Genomic DNA, 18,287 nt, shown 5'->3' with positions numbered 1-18,287 from the left:
CTTGAAGGATGCACTGAAACACAACAAGATATAGACGCATGAATAATAAGAAAGGGGAAGGTTTCTTTCAGGCAGGATGTTAAGCTGTATTCACTTTCACTTCTAAGTGGAGATGGTGATTTGCTTGAGTACCAAACTGAGAAATAGCGCTCCATTGCCGTGCAACACCAGCTGCTGGTGTCCCTGACTAAATAAAGCCTATGCTCTGCTCTGTGGCATCTTGCCCTATGCCAGCTTCTTCTGAAAGTGTTTCAGAAGCATTTGCTGAGACTTGACTACACATATGATGAGCTTACCCACCTGATTTCCTAAGGACATGGTAGCACAGATAATTCATAATGAAACTTTCCTTGAAATCCAGTATCCTGAACTAATTAAAATAGATAATAGTGCCACACAGGCTTCAATTGGGAACCAGAACAGTTCTAGGAATGCTCTTCAAAATCACTAAGTTTCAATAGTGAGAAAGAAAAATATTTTTTCTTAAAGTTTTAAACATCTAGCTCAATTGAATGAAGGATGTGTCATAGATAGGACATAGAAAATGCATGCATTTCAACAATACAAAATGTGTGCAACTGATAACCTCACTGCTTCACAATGAAAACTAAAACTGAATGTGAAATGCAGCAAAAGTAAAGCAAACCCAGACATAATTAAAAAAATAATACATCAGAAAGGCTTTCCTACACTTTTGATCTTGCCAGGACCTTACTGGAATGTCAACACACAGCAACCACTGCATAAATGTTAAAGAAACAGCAACAGGCTGGCAGATGAGGTGAAATGATGTCTACCCACTTGTTTACATCCAAACTAGTTATTCTGGCTGTTTGCCCAAACCAAGCTTTGTCTCATCCCATAATCTTCCTCCAGCGTTTTCTGAACATCTATTGCCCTTACTAAAGAAGCTGACATAAATTGCCAGTATGGCTACTCACACTCGTTGAGATACCACTGACATTCTGCTTTTATGATCTTTCTAATAATTATCCTAGTCCTGTATTACAACATACATTGCACATAGGCCCTCTAAGTTAAAATCAAGTGGTAACTCTACAGTAGCAGATTCTTACTGAAAATTATTTACTCTTGTGAAGCATTGCATTTGCTACTAATTCTATAATTACTGTACGTGCCATGGAATGCCTTAACAGAACTTCTACTGAGAAATAAATTACTTCTATATTACAAGAATCCATCATTTCATAGGCTATAACAACACAGAAGTATATGAAATCTGAATTTCCTTTTGTTGAAATTGCAATAACTTACACTTTTTTCTTATGTTTCCTCTTTCATTTAATGCTTTAAAGCATTTTATGAAGTGTTAGTAGGATGCACTCTTTTCAAATACAAAAAAAAACCCATCATGACTACTGTTCGTGAACTTTACACGGTTAAAAGGAAATTAACAAAGTAACTTCATAACTTTCAAAGGCTGTCACAGATAAGTAAAAATCTCTAAGAATCTAATAAACCTCTGAATAAATCTAGGAATGATTATTTTAAAAAAAATTTTTGTTCATGATGACATTACAGGGCATTGTACATAAGATGGGAGACTGTCTACCTCACTGTTTCTTGACGTGAATTCTGCCATCGCTACTTCAGCAACTAATTAGGAGGAAAGAGCTTTCTTTGGAATCTTTCTTCCAGCAGTATAACTAGCAGCAATATGCACCCTGGAGCTCAGCGTACCTGGTGGCACTTATTGAGGATTTTCTTACTGTCCACTCCGCTTGTGCTGTACCCCGATATCCAGCTCTCCTTTTTGCAGAGAAAGCCTTCTCCTGCAGGAATGAGGGAGCAGCCCACATATTCACAGCCGGCTGAGACCTTTAAAATTCCATGTGCCTGAGAGTAAAACAAATTGTGTTTAGGACAGAATTTTATTTCAATGGCTTTTAGGCCCTGGAAACCACGTAAAATCTCTTCAGGCAAGGTTCTGTAGTACTTTATTGTTCTCACTAATACAGAGTATTTCCCAAGTGCTTAAGTTTGAGCCCATTAGATATTCATCATCCTACTCTTCATCACAGCACATTCCTACATAGTTGGAAGTAAATAACATTTCCTTGCTCTTTCTATTCTCTAATAGATTCTACCATACTTCAGAAGTCCTTCATTCTTATTACCATAGACCATGACTCTGATCATTCTCTTTGGTCTGTAATTTTTCCTAAGTCTTTCCTAAAGCGAGATAATTCCTGGAGTAATACTACCACAGAAGCCATAGTAGTGCGAAGTAGAAGGAAAAATTATTTTGATGTTGAATGTCACATTTCTGTCTACATAATTAAGTATAGTTTGCCTCATTTTCTTTTTTGCAAAGATACAATATTCCTGGCTTATGGACAATTTTTCTTCAACCCATGAATTCTTGTCTATTAGATGACTACTTAGCTTATTGTTCCCCAATCTGTAGTGTCTAGTAGGTTATTCTAGATCTAGCAAAGTACTTTTTGCTTATCCTTATTATAGCTAGCGTTTTAAAATAGACCATGTTATTAACTTGAGATTACTTCAAATTCTAAACTTTTTTTAAGATGTACTTCCCTTATTAAGCCTGCAATTTTAATAATAACTCCTTATTTCATCCTCCAAAATGTCAACGAAAACACTACATAACTCTGGACAGAGCAGGAGTCCTTGTAGTATATTAGCATACATATTCTTCAAAATTGGCATGTACCATTAGTAACTACTCTTTAAACACTTTTTTTGAAACAAAGCTTGCATATACTTTAATACTTTCATCTGTATAACATTTTTCAAATCTGATGCTAAGAGTAGAAGACAAAGCCAAAATCTCTGCTAAAATCAAGACATGCAGAAATGCTCTTCTTTTCTACCTTGAAGTCTTGTTGCTATGTTATATGAAGAAATTACGCTACTGTTACTGTTTGGTCTTTACAAATGCATATTGCCATTATCGTGTTGCTTATATTATCTTGTAAGTTTTCATAGGTTGGGCCTTGTTATTTTTTGCCATCCTTTGTTAGATGAACGTCCTTTATACTTTTTCTTACTTATTTTTGTTCCCCCATCCATCTTCACTGACCAGCCACCAAGCAGCATGCTTTCTAGTATATGACATCAATACCTTGCAAGTTAGTCAAGTTGTAAGCACAGATTGGTATCATTTCTCTAACAGACTCCAGCTTCTTTATAACATCCTCCTCTGCAGGATTTTGCCTTCTGAGTCTATCAGGTGTTAACACCACTGTGTTCCAAAAACTTGTTGGACTGCCTGGACTTACTTATCTTACTTTAAGTACCATCTGCATAGAAATCTGTATCTTAGGTTTTCATTCAAAGATCTTTTCGACAATGTAAAAAACCCAGACATTTTAAATGCACAGTCACTCCCTTCTGAGTACCTTTTACGTGCCTCTATTGACTACAGAGTAGCCAGCACAGATACAGATGTCCTCTCTGCAGAAGTCTACCCTTAGTCAGGGGAGAGCCTACCTCCATGTCTTGCTGCATTCTTTCCATAGATTATGTTTGAGTAGTGATCAGTGGCTACCAAATGATTACGATACTACTACTGAGTCCTATGCTTGGATTAGTCTCATTTTCATCTCCAGGACCATCACCATAATAATGGCCATCTTCTTTCTCCTTGAAATCCAAGCAGTATAAAGTAAGTGCTGAACACCTACAGAAATGTATTCCTCTCTGTAATCTGGATCTCAGAGCAGACGTAAACGCCCTTCACATTTAAGAATATTTTCTTGCCTTCTTCATTAGTCTCCTGTTTGCCTTTTCTAAGCAAGCTATACCCTTCAATATTAATGCTGTGAGACACATGAATCATCTGACAAATTTTTAATCAACCAAATGTCATTTATAGCAAAATGTTGGCCATGTAATAAAACCTCCAGTCCCTCCTACTTAATCCTTACATTATCTAATATGTTTGGTGGATCAATCCACCATTCTCGTTTTTCTCTTTCCTCTGACCTTACAGTAAATACTTCTTTTTTTACCAATATTTGGACTTTTGTTAAGGGCAGAATAGTTCATACTGATCTGGGTGGACTTTGTGAACTTGTCTCAATAAATCAGTAACTTGGTGTGAGAGAGGTGCAGTTCTTCCTTGTGCCATAGGGTTTATGGAACATTATTCCATGGTCAAGGCAGCTGACGTTCTGCTGGCAGCACCATCTGCTCACTCACATATTTATTTCCATGTCACATCTGTCCCTAAGCCTTGACCTTTGATCAGCAAAACTGACGAAAAAGCCACCTGAGCTCCTGACCCCTTCACCTCCCCATTCCCAGAGCCTTACAGTAGCTTTTAATCTACGTAAACTCATTCCCAGTAGTGTTATTAACACCCATGTGGAACATAAGCATGGGGTAGTGTTCAGAGGGCTGGAGGAGCCTTGGCAACATTTTGGTAACAAGGATTTGGGTTCCTCAGAGGCAGCATGCCTCCCAGAATGTCAAGTCTTGTCAACAGATGGGTCCCACTGTCACTTTCATCACCACTGTCATTGACAAATTTTATAATCTTGTTGTCACAAAAGTGGTATTACTTAGTGTTTTTTCATGCAACCTAATCCTTTAAATTCTTAAGTTCACGAGAATTTCACATTCTTCTTCTCCAGCCTCTCCCCCTCTGTTACTGTCAGTCTTGTAAAATTTTAACTTTTCTGTTTACAGGGAAAAGCTCAAAAACATAAGTCCTGACTGGTAAGAAACCAGAATGTAAATTAAAATGAAACAAAACAAAAGCCACATTTTTTTTTTCTCTTTAAGGAAGCCCATGACTTTTCAAGCATATATGAGTTTGGTAATTCCAAGGATTATTTTGCCAACCACAATTAAAAGTACAGTAGAATGAAAGAATACAAACATGTATCCTTAGGGGTAAGTGGCTGAAGAGAAGATAAATGTCTTCAGTAATAAGCTTTTGCCTTAGCTAAACCTGTGACTGCATTCTTGAAATACTTCCTGAAATACACTTTTGTAAACTGCAACTTTACAGTGGAATGAAACTATAGACACAGCGTCCACTGCCATAGACAGCTATACTTCTGAAATATTTTAAGGGTCACCTAATATAATATCAAATCCATCTTTTTGTGACATCATGATTAGCTGCTGTGAGGATGCATCCTTCCCTTTCTTTAAATTAATAACAAGAAAGCAGATGGGGATAAGAAAATTATAGGGAAAATCTCTGAAATGAAGCCAAAGGCATAAACATTCTCTGGCGCAAATAGTGACCCACTAAGAAAATAAAATGCTTATCATTATATACTTTAACTTTTTTTTGGTAATTTTTAGATCCCTTATGGGAGAAATAAACTCAATTTGAAGGAGCCTAGCTAAGACAGACAATCACCTCCAATCTAGCCTTTTAAAAGATTTCTCATAACTCACTTACTGAATCACGTGGGAGGAAAGAATAAGATACTAAATATTGGAAAAAGGAAACTTCACACAAATCTGTGAAGCACAAAGCATCTCATAATGTATACAAAGAGGAATGAAATAATATTGCTGAATCATCTCTATAAAAAGTGATGGTGATGTTATTCTTTAAAAAAAGTAAGCAACCTAAAATGTGTATATTATACCCAAAAAAGGCAAGACTTTTGCCACAAAATAGTGATGAGGAGAAGATAAAAACTTTGAAAAATTGACATATAAACAAGAAGTTGCAGTATTAAGAATGAGGAACACATAAAGAATTTAATTCTGTATGTGCAATTGGAATTTTAAAAAACATCTTGCAGCTAATAATTGAATTTCCTCTTTAATGAGTGACAGAGAAGCATCACTGTCTGACTCAGGCAAAATTCAAGATATCCAATGAAAAATTAGGGGGACAGTGGCCAAGAACAAGCAAAGGCAAAATCCCTAGAGACACAAGGAAGCCCATAAAAATGCTTTTTAGAAGAGTGGATTTCTCATGGCAGAATGATGGCTGTTAGGGACAAGGCAGAACACAGCAGAGAGGAGAGAGGCTCAGACAGCAGATGTGTATACTATATCCAGGATGTGTAAAGGAGAAGTCAGAAGGAAAATGTGTCAAAAAGAAAGAATTAGGGAAATCACCTAATCAAGGGTAAGTGCTTCACATAACCCAGGATCTGTTTTCAAAGTCAACAATGATGAGCATGTTGGGTTTGCTAATCTCAAATCCGGCAGTACTATTAAATTTAAAATGGATTTAAGGGCAGAGGTGACTGTGATTTGTAAAGAGACTTTACAAGAGATGATTCTTGGAACCAGATGGAGCCGTTGCAGATAGTGCTCAATAGCCCTGGGGACATAAAAGTTGCCTTGTTTAGCACAAAGTCTACATTAGTGACATGAGGAAGGTGTGTGTGTTCAACAAACTTGGCATTAATGGGATTCCAAACACTGAAATGCCTAACTAAATCACAGTCATTGAGAAGGAGATTAAAAGCAACTGGAAGAAGCTTGGCCTAAATTTGGCAACAATGGCCTAAAAACAGTGTAGAATTTACTGAAAGAAGAGACCTTATTTTGTGCCTTTTGCTCACAGGTTTTTGCCATTCTTGCTGCTCATATGGCTATAGAACATGGCAAAAAACAAAGCCATCATTAAACTGACCATGTGGTGTGTCCTTACAGTGCTGATGCTAGTTGTCACTTAGCAAAGCCATACATATATTTTTAATGGCATTAGCATGTGTTAAGAGTAAGAAAAGTTAATACCTAAATGCACTATTCCAAGATAACCAGCCTCACTGAAATGCTGCAGCTAAAAGCTTCCCAGCATTGCATGGGGTGTGTGTGTGTGTGTGTTGATGCCTATGACACATCAGAAACATATTCCACAGACGGATGTTATAGAATTTGTAGAAATGTGCTCTCCATGTTTCTGACTGATTTAGTCACTTCATTTTTGATATATGACTTCTAAGAATGTCTATGTGATATTTAAGAGAAAACGAAGAATTTTTGAATCATATATATTATTTTTTTTTTCACTTCTACTTCAGGAAAATCTTTCTTGTTCCCCCGCTAAGCCCCCCCCCCCCCTCCCCCCCCCCCCCCCCCCTTTTTTTCCTTAATTTAATGGTTTTCTTTAGACAGTGGCTTATCAAATTATCATTTTTGGAGCTATGGATCTGTTCATTTAAGGGAAAGCTAAGTGTTCTCCTACCATGGGAAAGTTTACTAGGATAATGATAGCAGCCTGTCAGAGACCAGAAGAAGCTTCTTCTGTTCTGTTGTTCTTTACACTGTGCTGGTTCCATGGCAGTGGCACAGCTGTTGTATTTGCTGGTACACTAACCACACCTGGAGCTGCCAAGCAGCCAAGATTCACAGCAAAGACATGTGCAGGGAGACCAGTGTTCACATCTGGCCTTCTTTTATTCCTGGCATCAAAGCTCTGGTGGGCTATGCTTGCTGATCTTTATCCTCTCCTGCACAAGTCCTTAAGAAATTCTGTGTGTTTTATTTTCTTATCTGTGGCTGTGGGTTCATTTACATGGTGACCCTTTTTTCTTGTTTCTGAGTAATCATGAACTATCTAGGGAGGAAGAGAAACATTTACTTGATCTATAAGTATTTCAATTTTCCCACATTCAAGATGTTTGCAACATGCTTCACAATTCCCAAAAATGGCTTTCTTTCAATTGCAATGCAGCAAGTCATACATTTAGACTTGTTTTTTTAAATATAAAGGAAACCTGTTGATTTCAGAAGTCTAAGCTTCAGAATACTTCACAGTAACTGTTGCTAAAGCCTCACTGTAAGCTGCTAAAAACCAGAGCAGCACCCCTTTCTTTCATCCGAAAGTAACTGGTTCATTATGCAAAACTGAAGACTGACGGCTATGCAGGAGTGCTTTGCCTGCATCAGTTTCCCCATAGTCAGGACAGTTGAGGAATTAGCATAAAGTCTTTTCATTTTCTGTCTTCTCTTGTATGCAAATTACCTCTTATTTTTTAATGTTTGATTCTCACTATTCTGTCTATAGCAGGACTTCTACAGAGAGAGAAAAAATTGTGGCTCGAGACCTAATGCCTCGCCAGAAGGACTGAGCACATGAGGGTCTGGATCTCAGCTGTGATGTCTGATGAGCTTCCCAATGGGCTCAAACCTGCCTTTAGGAGAAAAGTTCTTTTTTTCGACTGACACCCAGTGTAGCTCCTGCTTTTGGCAGCTCAGGACCTCATTACTATAGGTGCTCTCATGGCACATAAAAGCAGAGTTCACTCATTTGCAGTCGCTGCTGAAACACCACAAGGGGAATCCTGCTAGTGGTTTCCTCCCTGGAGGCTCCCTTCTTCCACCCAGCTCAAGAGCTCCAGCCCTGTCGTATGCAGGGCCAGGGTCTGCCTTTTCTAGCTTGTAGGGCCTTGATTTACTCGGCTTTTCTTACGATTCAACTAGTCCCTCTCCTTCCAGTGACAGTGTTTGACAGTGAAGAAACTCACACAGCTGTCCCTCTGACAACAGGTGACATGTGGGTGACTGTCCGAGATGGGGTAGACCCATGGATGTGAGGACTATGTGCAGGTGAAGACTTGCTTAAGAGAGGTTGGTCTGAATTTCCCTGAGTGCACGGCAACCCAAGGGAAAAAAGGAAGAGAAAGGACAGCAATACTTGTGTTCAACACAGCGGTGAACCAGTGAGGGCTAGTGGAGGCCAGAGGTGTGCTCCCACACAGGTCCAAATCCCACATCTCAAAGTTTTGCTCAAATACTCTCCATCTGGGAGGAGATGAGCTCCCTGCGCAGTGCCAGCAGTGAACACAAACCCATCAGAGTAGCAGACAGTGTCTAATTCCAGACAGTACCCCAGCGTGGTACTTTGCACCAAGGTCCCAGAATTTCTTCTCTGCACCTGCAGATATCTGAGCTAACCACAAATGGAGGTTTTCCTATGAGTCTTCTGCAATCCAAAGTCCAATGGAAGGTCTGTATGGAATCCAGCATGGCAGTCTTTGTGCCAGTTTCCCTTGCATCTTGTCCACCCTACTGACCCTCACCTAGTCCCCTCAGAAAGGCAGCTTGCTGAAGGTGTGATGTGCTCCTCTCTCCTGTTGCTGCAGACACAAGAGCTCAGGACCATTCTGCTTCAGGAGCAGGGGCACCTGCCCCTGCCCGGCATGGCACTCGCTCTCTGCCCAGTTTGCTCCTTCTTTTGTCAAGGCTCCACTCATGCGATAGAAGTTCCATTTCTCTTCCAGCTTGGATCAGTGGGTACCTCTGTGCTGAACATTTCTTCCCTACTCACCCTAAAGTTCAGCAGTGGATGAGAGGCCTTTCCACAGCATTTTCACGGAAAGCACTCCTTTCTTTCCACTCCCAGAGAGCTGCCCCCTCCCACCCTGCCATCCCCAAGTGTGGGGCTTTCAGCAGCTGCGGCACCACAGAGCCAGCTGGGTGCAGGTACACCACCACAGCCACAGCAGCCTGCCCTGGGAGCTCGGCTCTGCTCTCCAGAGCCCTTGATGGTCTCCTCAGAAGCTCCTGACCTGCTAAGAGAAAAGTACTACCTCACCAAGGAACACTGATAATTTTGGTAGCTGTAGCTCCTCACACCAACCCACGGCATACAAAAGAGGCAACACAAATGGGCCACTGCCATTGTCAATTTAATATTTAATAATTTTTCAAATGTTAGTATGTCAATATGGCAAACTATCACATGAGTCCTAATTCTTTCACTTTTGCAAGCTAAGCAACCAGAATGAATTTTCTAGAAATATCAACTTCCCATTTCCCAAAGCTTGTGAGGTAACTAACGTCTAATAAAATAAAAATATGTTGAGGGGCTGCAGGTTTCATTTTCTGCAAGCTTTCAGTTCCCAGGGCCAGTGTAAGAAGGGTTGCATCACAAACCTACTGAGAATAAAAACCTTTAAGGCTGAGCTTCAAAAGAATATTATTCAATTTCTTTGTAATTTGATGGGCCTATCATGCAATTGAAATTGTTTATGCCATGTGTTTTTTCTCACACAATTTCCTCGATAGTTAAGATGTCAGTATTTGCCTTACTGTTGTTTCACAAGTAACTAGTAAGAGAGGATATGGAATTCCCATCCTTGATTATGTCCAAAAAATGAAAGGGCAAGGCCCCGAGCAACCTATCATCTATGAATGATAGCATGCAATGATAGAGATTTTGAGGTTAGAAAAGATAGGAGAACATATTTCCTAGACAAAGTCTTGACAACAGCTACCAAAACCACTAACTACATTATTCAACTCAGTTTCCTAATAACTGAATATATATAATTTTTAAAAATAGTAAGATTTTTTTTGGTCAAAGGTTAAGTTTCAGGAAGTAAATCCCAAACTGAAATGTTCATTCAACTGAGTGACACTGTTCTATGCAGGTTTTCTGCTGAGTCTGAGAACAATGTTAGGTAAATATTATTTTTTTTAAATTAAATTCAATGAAGTAAAAGGATTAATTTATTGTTACTGGTTCCACATATTTTATAAAGTTACTTACAAAAGTTATTAAAATGCCCACAAAATAAATGTGGGATTATTTTAGGGTTTTATTAAAGTATTGTCTATTAGTGACTGGGAAAAAACCATGTAAACGCAATTTAAGCTGTTTCAGCTTTGTGCCTTTTGATACTATTCAGGCACAGAAGTTTATATTGTTCCTGCTACATCTCTCTCCAGACTTCTCGTTTTCATCCATATCTTCTGTTTTGCAGATAATTTTGGATCAGTTTAGCTCAATCTAAGTGATTTCTTTAGTCAACCTGAACATAATTTATTGCCTTAAAAGCATTTATTAGGCTGCACATATGAGCAGTATCTATCAGTTTAGTATACTTGTGTGTCCTTGCTACAATTTCCTGTAGCTAGCACAGCTGCTGTTAGTAGCGTTTTCTTTTCTGTAAAACTATATTATGTACAACACAATAATTTAAAAGAGATACAGCTGCAGATATACTTTATGTCTAAAACCTAATACTACTTTGTTGACAAGGAGCCCTTTATCAAAATCAGCTCTAAATACATAAATATATATACATACATACATATTATCTTAAAGGCTTTATTGGAAAGGTGTCATAAACCTTAATCTTTATAGCAATGAGCAGTGAAGAGAAACATGTTTTGAGTGCGTCATGTATGACTAAGATTATTAAATGAGACAAGTTCTCACAGTGAACATACAACAAAAGCAATGAACAGTGACCATTACAAAACAAAACGAAACAAAACCCCTGAAGTTCAGGCAACAAGATGAGACAAATTAATACAGTCTTCAGATAAATGAAAAAATACAAGGTTCATTCAGTAGTGCATCATTACAGTGTTAAGCTACTGTATACTTCTGGTAACTCAGCCATTCATGAAGCACCTTTAGCCCATTAAATGGGATCCTTTGTGATAAGAAGTATTTCACTCAAAGCAAGAAAAATGCATCTGGATCTTCTTTGTCTTCAGTATGATTCAATAAACACCAAGCAAAAAGAACAGTTGTCCCCAAGTGCTCTGAAAGAACAAATAGCATCTACCAGCTTATATTTGTCTTGTACACTCCTGTTTTATGAGTTATAGTCTAATTGATTTTGGCTTGCAGGTCTGTTCACTAAAGTCTGAAATATTTGTATTTCGAGGTCATGTTGCAGTACATCTCAGAAAAGAAATTTAAAGTATTATTTTGCATGTTTGCAGGTAACTTCTAATACTGGAAATTGGATGTCTGCAAAGAAACAAATACATCAGATGATTAGCTTCTTTTTGTGCCACCTTCACTCTTCTGTCTGCAATCCGCCTCCTCTACCTTTCACTTATATTGAAATGACAGCATGGAAATTACAGCCTATTACTCTGCATCTACTATGCAGTCTGAACCACTTAAATCAAGCGATGTTTTATAAATAAAATGATAAAAATATGTTGTCTAATCAGTACTAATCAACAAACCCAAAGTTACTTCTAAACATTGACAGATTTGAAACTATTGCACATAGATATCACTGGTCAGCTTGTGAAAAAGGCAAGCAAGCTTTTTTTTGTGTGTATAAATATATTTGCACACAAATATAAAGGGATACTTGTATGTGGCATATTTGCCTAACTCTCCTGAAAAATGACAACCCGTTATTTCCAAAGTTGATCTTCCATTGAGAAGAAACAGATGTCCTGAATGTAGTTTATTATTAAGTAATGTAAGTCACCATCACAGGTGGGGGAACTGGGTACAGAAAGCATTCATAAATTCTTTCGTTTCTGTGCCACATGGCACTCCCAGTAACTGCTTACCGCAGGGCATGTATTAAATATTAATCTACGCTCCTGCAGTACCTTGAGCAGAAGCAGGAAGGCTACTGAGCACGATCCAAAGGGGACACAACAATTCGCTTCGGCTGAACCACATCCCCTTCAGACCTGCAGAAGTCTCGCACATTGGCTCCAGTTCAAAGCTCACGTGCTCAGTGCTCTCCCCAGTGATTTCTTTCCCCCTGCAGGAGCTGCATTGCCACCGACAGGCTGACAGCCAGTGTTTTGGCTCAAGGCCTTCCTCAGAGAGGCTGCTGTACATTCAGATGATGACAATACAACACCTGTAATAAGAAAACAGAAGTATAGAGGGGGATTTCTTCTGTACTATAAAAAGCTTTCCTTGTATTAATTTTTTTATGAAATGGAAACTTTTGAGTGCATTCTGGTTTTAAATGCACAAACCCCAAGTGGTACAGAAGCACAGGGCACAAAACCCAAACCCAAAATGATCAATACTGTTCAATATATAGCAAATTTGCTTTATTTCATATAATTCACATCATCCAGTCATCATCCCTTTAGTTCAATATTGAATAAAACATTTATTTGAATTTATGGAAAGAAAAAATGAATGGCCATTTTGAATTACAGTGTATAGAATGCTTCAACTATTGATTATGACAACTTACCTATCCACAGCGATGTATCATTCTTGCCAGGGTTTACAAACCATAATAGCAAGTACCAGTGAAATGGCCCAACTTGCAGAGAAATTTAACTGTATGGGTTTTGCTAAGTATTAGCCATTTATGTAAAAGGAAAACCACAACAAAAAATGTAAGCAAGTATTCTAATGACAAAGCAATACCAGGAAATTTTGGAGTTTATGTTCAAGTTAACAAAATCTAAATGTTTATTAGGTCAGTCAAGAGTAAGTCAAAGACGCATCCCCAAACTAAAGACAATGCATCTGAGAATGACAGCACATCTCTGACAATTTGAAGCAGTTAAATGTTTGTACTAAGACAGATATTAATATTTATTAAAAATGTAAAATTTAAATCATGGGTTACTGCACTTTAAAATAGAAAATATTCCAAATCTGGTGTATACATGGATTTCAGCATGAGTTTCCATCACGAAAATCTTGACTTGCAGCATGAGACCATTGACACAGATCTAGCAACATTTTAATTAATTTCAGTTATTATTGCAAAGGGTGAACAATTTTTCACTGTGAACTATCCCATTAGGACAGAGAAAGGGATGGCAAGTTCTTGAGTCTGTTTTTTTACGTCAAGGATTGCTTGAGACTCAAATGATATCTAAATTTATTTTCATATTGTTTTGTTCACTTTCTACAGAAAACAATGTTGCAGTACACTGAGGATGAAATGGTATGACTTTATAAACAATGAGATTTAGATGTTCACAAAGAACTTGGTGTGACACTGATTTTTCTTAGATGATTCAACTTAAAAAAACCCAAACCCATAAATTCTGTATGGAGGAGATAATGTAGCAAGATTTTGATGTAGGATAGTTTATTACCTAAACAGTATGTACAAATTCTAAATATGAAAATGGTGAGTAAAAGAAATCAGACTATATTTACATTTACTTTTTTTTTACAAACTGTTTTTACAAGTGTATTTTTTTCTCTAAATAACAGGACAAACATGTAAGACCAATCTTTTTGTATTACATACATAAATAAATATTGACTTTAAATGAGTGTTATAGGAACATAATTTCTACAGCCAATCTGGGTAACAGATAAGCAGTTCTGTTACCTCTACTACAATATAATTAAGTAAAAAGGAAAAATTTTACATATAGAGCTCTGTTAATTACTTTGTAAATTGTACCTTACTAATATATTCAGTAGAGGTAACACAGTCATTACAATTCATGCCCACAACTGAACAATGAGTTTTGGCATGCAAAACCATACATAATCATCAACATCTGCAGATATTCATTTACATTTCTTAAATAAAGGGGTTTCTTTATTATTTAAAACTACATGCAACAGCTTATTAGCATCATATTCCTGGTTACAATGCACAAGTCTGCATAACATTATTTTTAGTAATTGATGTTCACAAGTACTGATCAAAAAGGTAGGAATATACTTGGCACATAGTGTAAAAAAATGAATTAATAAATAATATCACAATGACATTTACATATACACAAGACAAAAATTAAAAAAAAAAAAGGTGTTGTACATGGAATTTATGGGTCCCACACTTTGTTCTATAAGGCCCTGATTTAAGACAGTATTCAAGCAGATTTTGACATCCATGTTTTTTGAGGCATCACTAAAGTTCATTCTTAACTGCACCTGTTTTCTTCCATCCCACTGACTTCTTTTGTGCATACAGAAGTTTCCTTTTCTGCATACCTTCCTGAATCAGGGCCTGCTTATCTGAAACTCTTCCTGACTCCAGTTGGGAGTATGGAGATGGAAGTATGTGGAATAGATTGACTCAGTATTAAGGTTTCTATACAGTTTTGCCAATACCAACAGTAAAATTCCCATTCACATTAGCAATGAATATTTTTTTGACTTTGTGTGTGATCATTACAAAAGTTAATGTCAATGTTATCATTGTCGGACCATGTCCTCAACTCTTGCTGGACCCACTAAGTTGAGGATGTTCGGCATTTCAGAAGTCAGACCTTTTATTTATTGTCTATGTGCTATATTCTTAATGAATATTCAAGATGATACACATAGATGATACAGCACAAGCTCTATCTTATTTGAATTTCTCCTGCTCTATAAACAACTCAAAAATGGCCAAAAAACTTAACAAGAACAAACCATTCTCTTCTTAAACAAAAATCATCAATGAACAACCAAAAAAAATCCACTTCACAAAGCAATTAGCAAAAACGGCATACTCTTATAATTCTGCTTTAAGAAATAAAGATAAACAAAATGCATCCTGAAGTCAACTGACAAATCCATCAGAATCGTACATTGCAAATAATATATTAGTGTAAAGGTGCAGAGTATCTAAAAACATCCTAATAGCTATATTAATTCTGTATTACACACCATTTCAGAAAATAAATCTTTAACTAGTGAATCAGATAGTGAATTACAACTCTACTGCTGAATTAAATGTTTAATTTGACTTAGACTAGTAAATTAGGACAACATCCTGTACGATTCAGCAAACAAAGCTTTATGAATCGGGCAGTAACAACTTCAAACCTGTACCGCTAAATTCAAAAAATAATCAGGAAATCACTCATAGTCAGGAATTTAACATCCATGCATAAGCCTTGTTGACCTTGTATTTTTCATTTTTTATTTGGAGGATGATTTGAAAGGTTAGCTGATAAGCTGATTTGCAGAAGGAAAAAATAATGTATATCTTAGTGGACTCTATAAATACACTTGTTTAATACAACTCTACTTATCAACTTTTTCATTTATTTCCAGAATCTACTTTAAAACAGAAAACCCCTCCATGATTTTCAAAAGTACATTGTTATTTTTAAACATTGATTGCTTCAAACAGACTGGCATCAGCAAACAGTAACCATTTCGATTCATTTCAGAAGAATGAGGCTTCCCCTCAGCAATAAAGACTAAGGGTACAACCACTCAGGACTACTAACTTCCAATTTATCTCCAAGCCAGACCTGGCATCATTGTAATAAAGACCGACATCCATGTTCTATGCTTTCCCATGTCACTATGAATGAAACATAATTTTATTAACATTAATCAAGTCACTACAGATTTACTCCAGCATAACTAGAACAGACTGTGATTGAAAGGTTTGGACAGAATTTTTCAGAGAAGTCTGAGGCAATTGTTTTTCTTGATCCCACTGACTCCTGCTCTCAGCAAACACAACGAAGATCACTTCTAGTCTTAACCTACACACTGTGCAATCTAAATGTCGAGCAGTGCTGCACACCGGTACGATTCAAATTGTGTTTTCTTTGTAAAGACTTGTACAAGTGAAACATTTCCATCCTAACAAAAAACTCTGAGACTCTGGCCTTCTGCAAAAATTGAAAAATAAACCTTTAAACCACACATTTTAAGAAAAAGTTCCCCTGTTTATTTGCTGATGCATTTTGGAAAAGGGGAGATGACAGAATGATAGAGGAAGGAATTAAAAGCACCAGAGCCTTTAATATTTTTAAAACTACTATTAAAGGCCCAGACCATGCCGCAACGGAAAATGTCTGGAAAAGTTCTTGGTCACCGCGTGCATATCAAAAAAGACATCAAGCAAAGTAGAAAGAGACTGGGGGAAAAGAGCCCTTTAAAACCAAAAGTAGAAATGCAGGGAATCTGGAATGAGCAAGCGATCAGAAATCAACTGTTTTCTTCACCCTCTGCGGTATTAACTCACACAAACCAAAAAGCTATAAACTTCAGTACAGACAAACTGTATTTGAATATTTTGTGAACGCTCTACTATGATAAACATAACTCTGATACTCATTTTCAGGTAAATATTTCTTTTCTTCATATTTGCTTTTTTGAGCTCCTCTCACTGCGTATCGCAGGCAAACACAAAGTACAGGTGAGCCCATAGCATCTGCTGGCAGAAAAAGGGGCCTCCTCGTCATGTTTGACTCCTCAGTGTTTGAAGTACGTGAGCCTCATATGATGATTCAGGGAGCAATGGAAACGCTGCCAAAGACTGCAGCAGCACTTTGAACATCTTGAACATTAGAAGCTGATTATGAGTATTTGTATGGACATTTATTGGCAGATACTTTCCACCCTCTCGATAATAAATCCAAGCAGTTTCTGTTTACTATTGAGGTATGTCTCTCTGTGTGGTAAATTATTCTAGACAGTTTATATTGCACAATAAGGCAACATGAATTCCCTTATGGTTAAAAAGGGCACCCTTCTGTCTAAATTTGAAAAATGCATTCAAATAAACTATAAGCCAATGTTTTCCAGATGCCAGAATATTGTCACATAATTCTTTCTGTAAGCAGAACAGCAGAATAGAGCCAATACATCCATCCTTCTGTTCAGAAGTTCCACGGGGAAAAGAAATATGTGCATCAAAATCCAAAGCCAAAAAGTAGCTCTATGGCTAGTTGAATAATAAATGTACCTCAGAATTTCATTTTCTAAAATTTTAACTATTCAGATTTTTAACTAGGATATTGGTGGGTTTTCCAAGATATTATTATAGTTTGAAATATTATATACCAAAAAATCATAAGTGGGATTTTAAAAGTAATTCTTCCAGGATCTATCAATTAATTGTATTAATTGCCATTAACTGTCAACAATTCTATTAACTGCCATTTGTTTCTTTACAATGGTACATCTACCCCATATATTTTTTAGCTAATAACTACATTAATAGAAGATGTACATGCTAAAACGTTACCACTTCAGAACAGATGGGTGATATAAACGTATCATCATCTTCCTCTGTGATACTGCAATTATAAACACTGACTATTTTAGGGTTTCCGCTACTGGTAATTATTTTACTTATGTCCTTATTTGAGACATATGGAGATCTTTAATAGCAAAATACACTAGGACTTAAAACTGGTGACAAGCAGAGCTTTAAGTAAAATAGATCATTTAAACACACTGAGAACATGGCCTCCAGTATTCAAAGTATGTATACATCACAGGACAATCTTGCAAATATTAACATTGAAGTCACTAAGAGAAAAAGCTGTATACACTGCACCATTTCAATCTACTTTAAACACAGGAATACAAAAGCATTATCATGAACACACTTCTCATTTTCTTACAGGTGTAGAGTTGGACGCGATTTTCAGCTTGTTGAACAGTGGTGGTACCGAAATACTTACTGTATGTTTCATCCAGATCTTGGTTCAAACACAATTCTTCATGGTTAAACTACAGAGAAGTGGATACAGATCGTACAGGATGGTAACTTCCACCGGAAAACTGGGTTAATTGCTCCTACAGATGTGCCTTTTTCCAGCCCTCATTTGGGGAGCTCAGTTTTTCTCTCAGTCATTTGTGTAATCATCTGAAACAGTCTAATATTTCTCTGGAGGTGGCTTGTAGTGATGTGGATGATGTTGCTTTAGATGAGGTC

At 37.2% G+C, this 18,287-nt stretch overlaps 1 protein-coding gene and 1 long non-coding RNA gene across 2 annotated transcripts in view; one reads left to right on the top strand and one right to left on the bottom strand.

Annotated features, from left to right (window-relative positions):
• Positions 1 to 17,480, top strand: part of LOC308059775 — a 62,423-nt gene extending 44,943 nt beyond the window's left edge. Inside the window, exon 2 of the long non-coding RNA XR_013926398.1 lies at positions 1 to 17,480. This exon is cut by the window's left edge and continues 10,251 nt beyond it. This is a non-coding gene — a long non-coding RNA (uncharacterized lncRNA).
• Positions 13,721 to 18,287, bottom strand: part of ANOS1 (anosmin 1) — a 145,705-nt gene continuing 141,138 nt past the window's right edge. The window contains exon 14 of the mRNA XM_080377639.1: positions 13,721 to 18,287. Coding sequence (XP_080233765.1) covers positions 18,229 to 18,287 — 59 coding nt within the window. The 3' untranslated portion in view covers positions 13,721 to 18,228.

Source organism: Falco punctatus (assembly GCF_963210335.1).
Source record: "Falco punctatus genome assembly, chromosome: 2".
Lineage (NCBI taxonomy): Eukaryota > Metazoa > Chordata > Aves > Falconiformes > Falconidae > Falco > Falco punctatus.
This window is presented reverse-complemented; position numbering and strand designations above follow the sequence as displayed.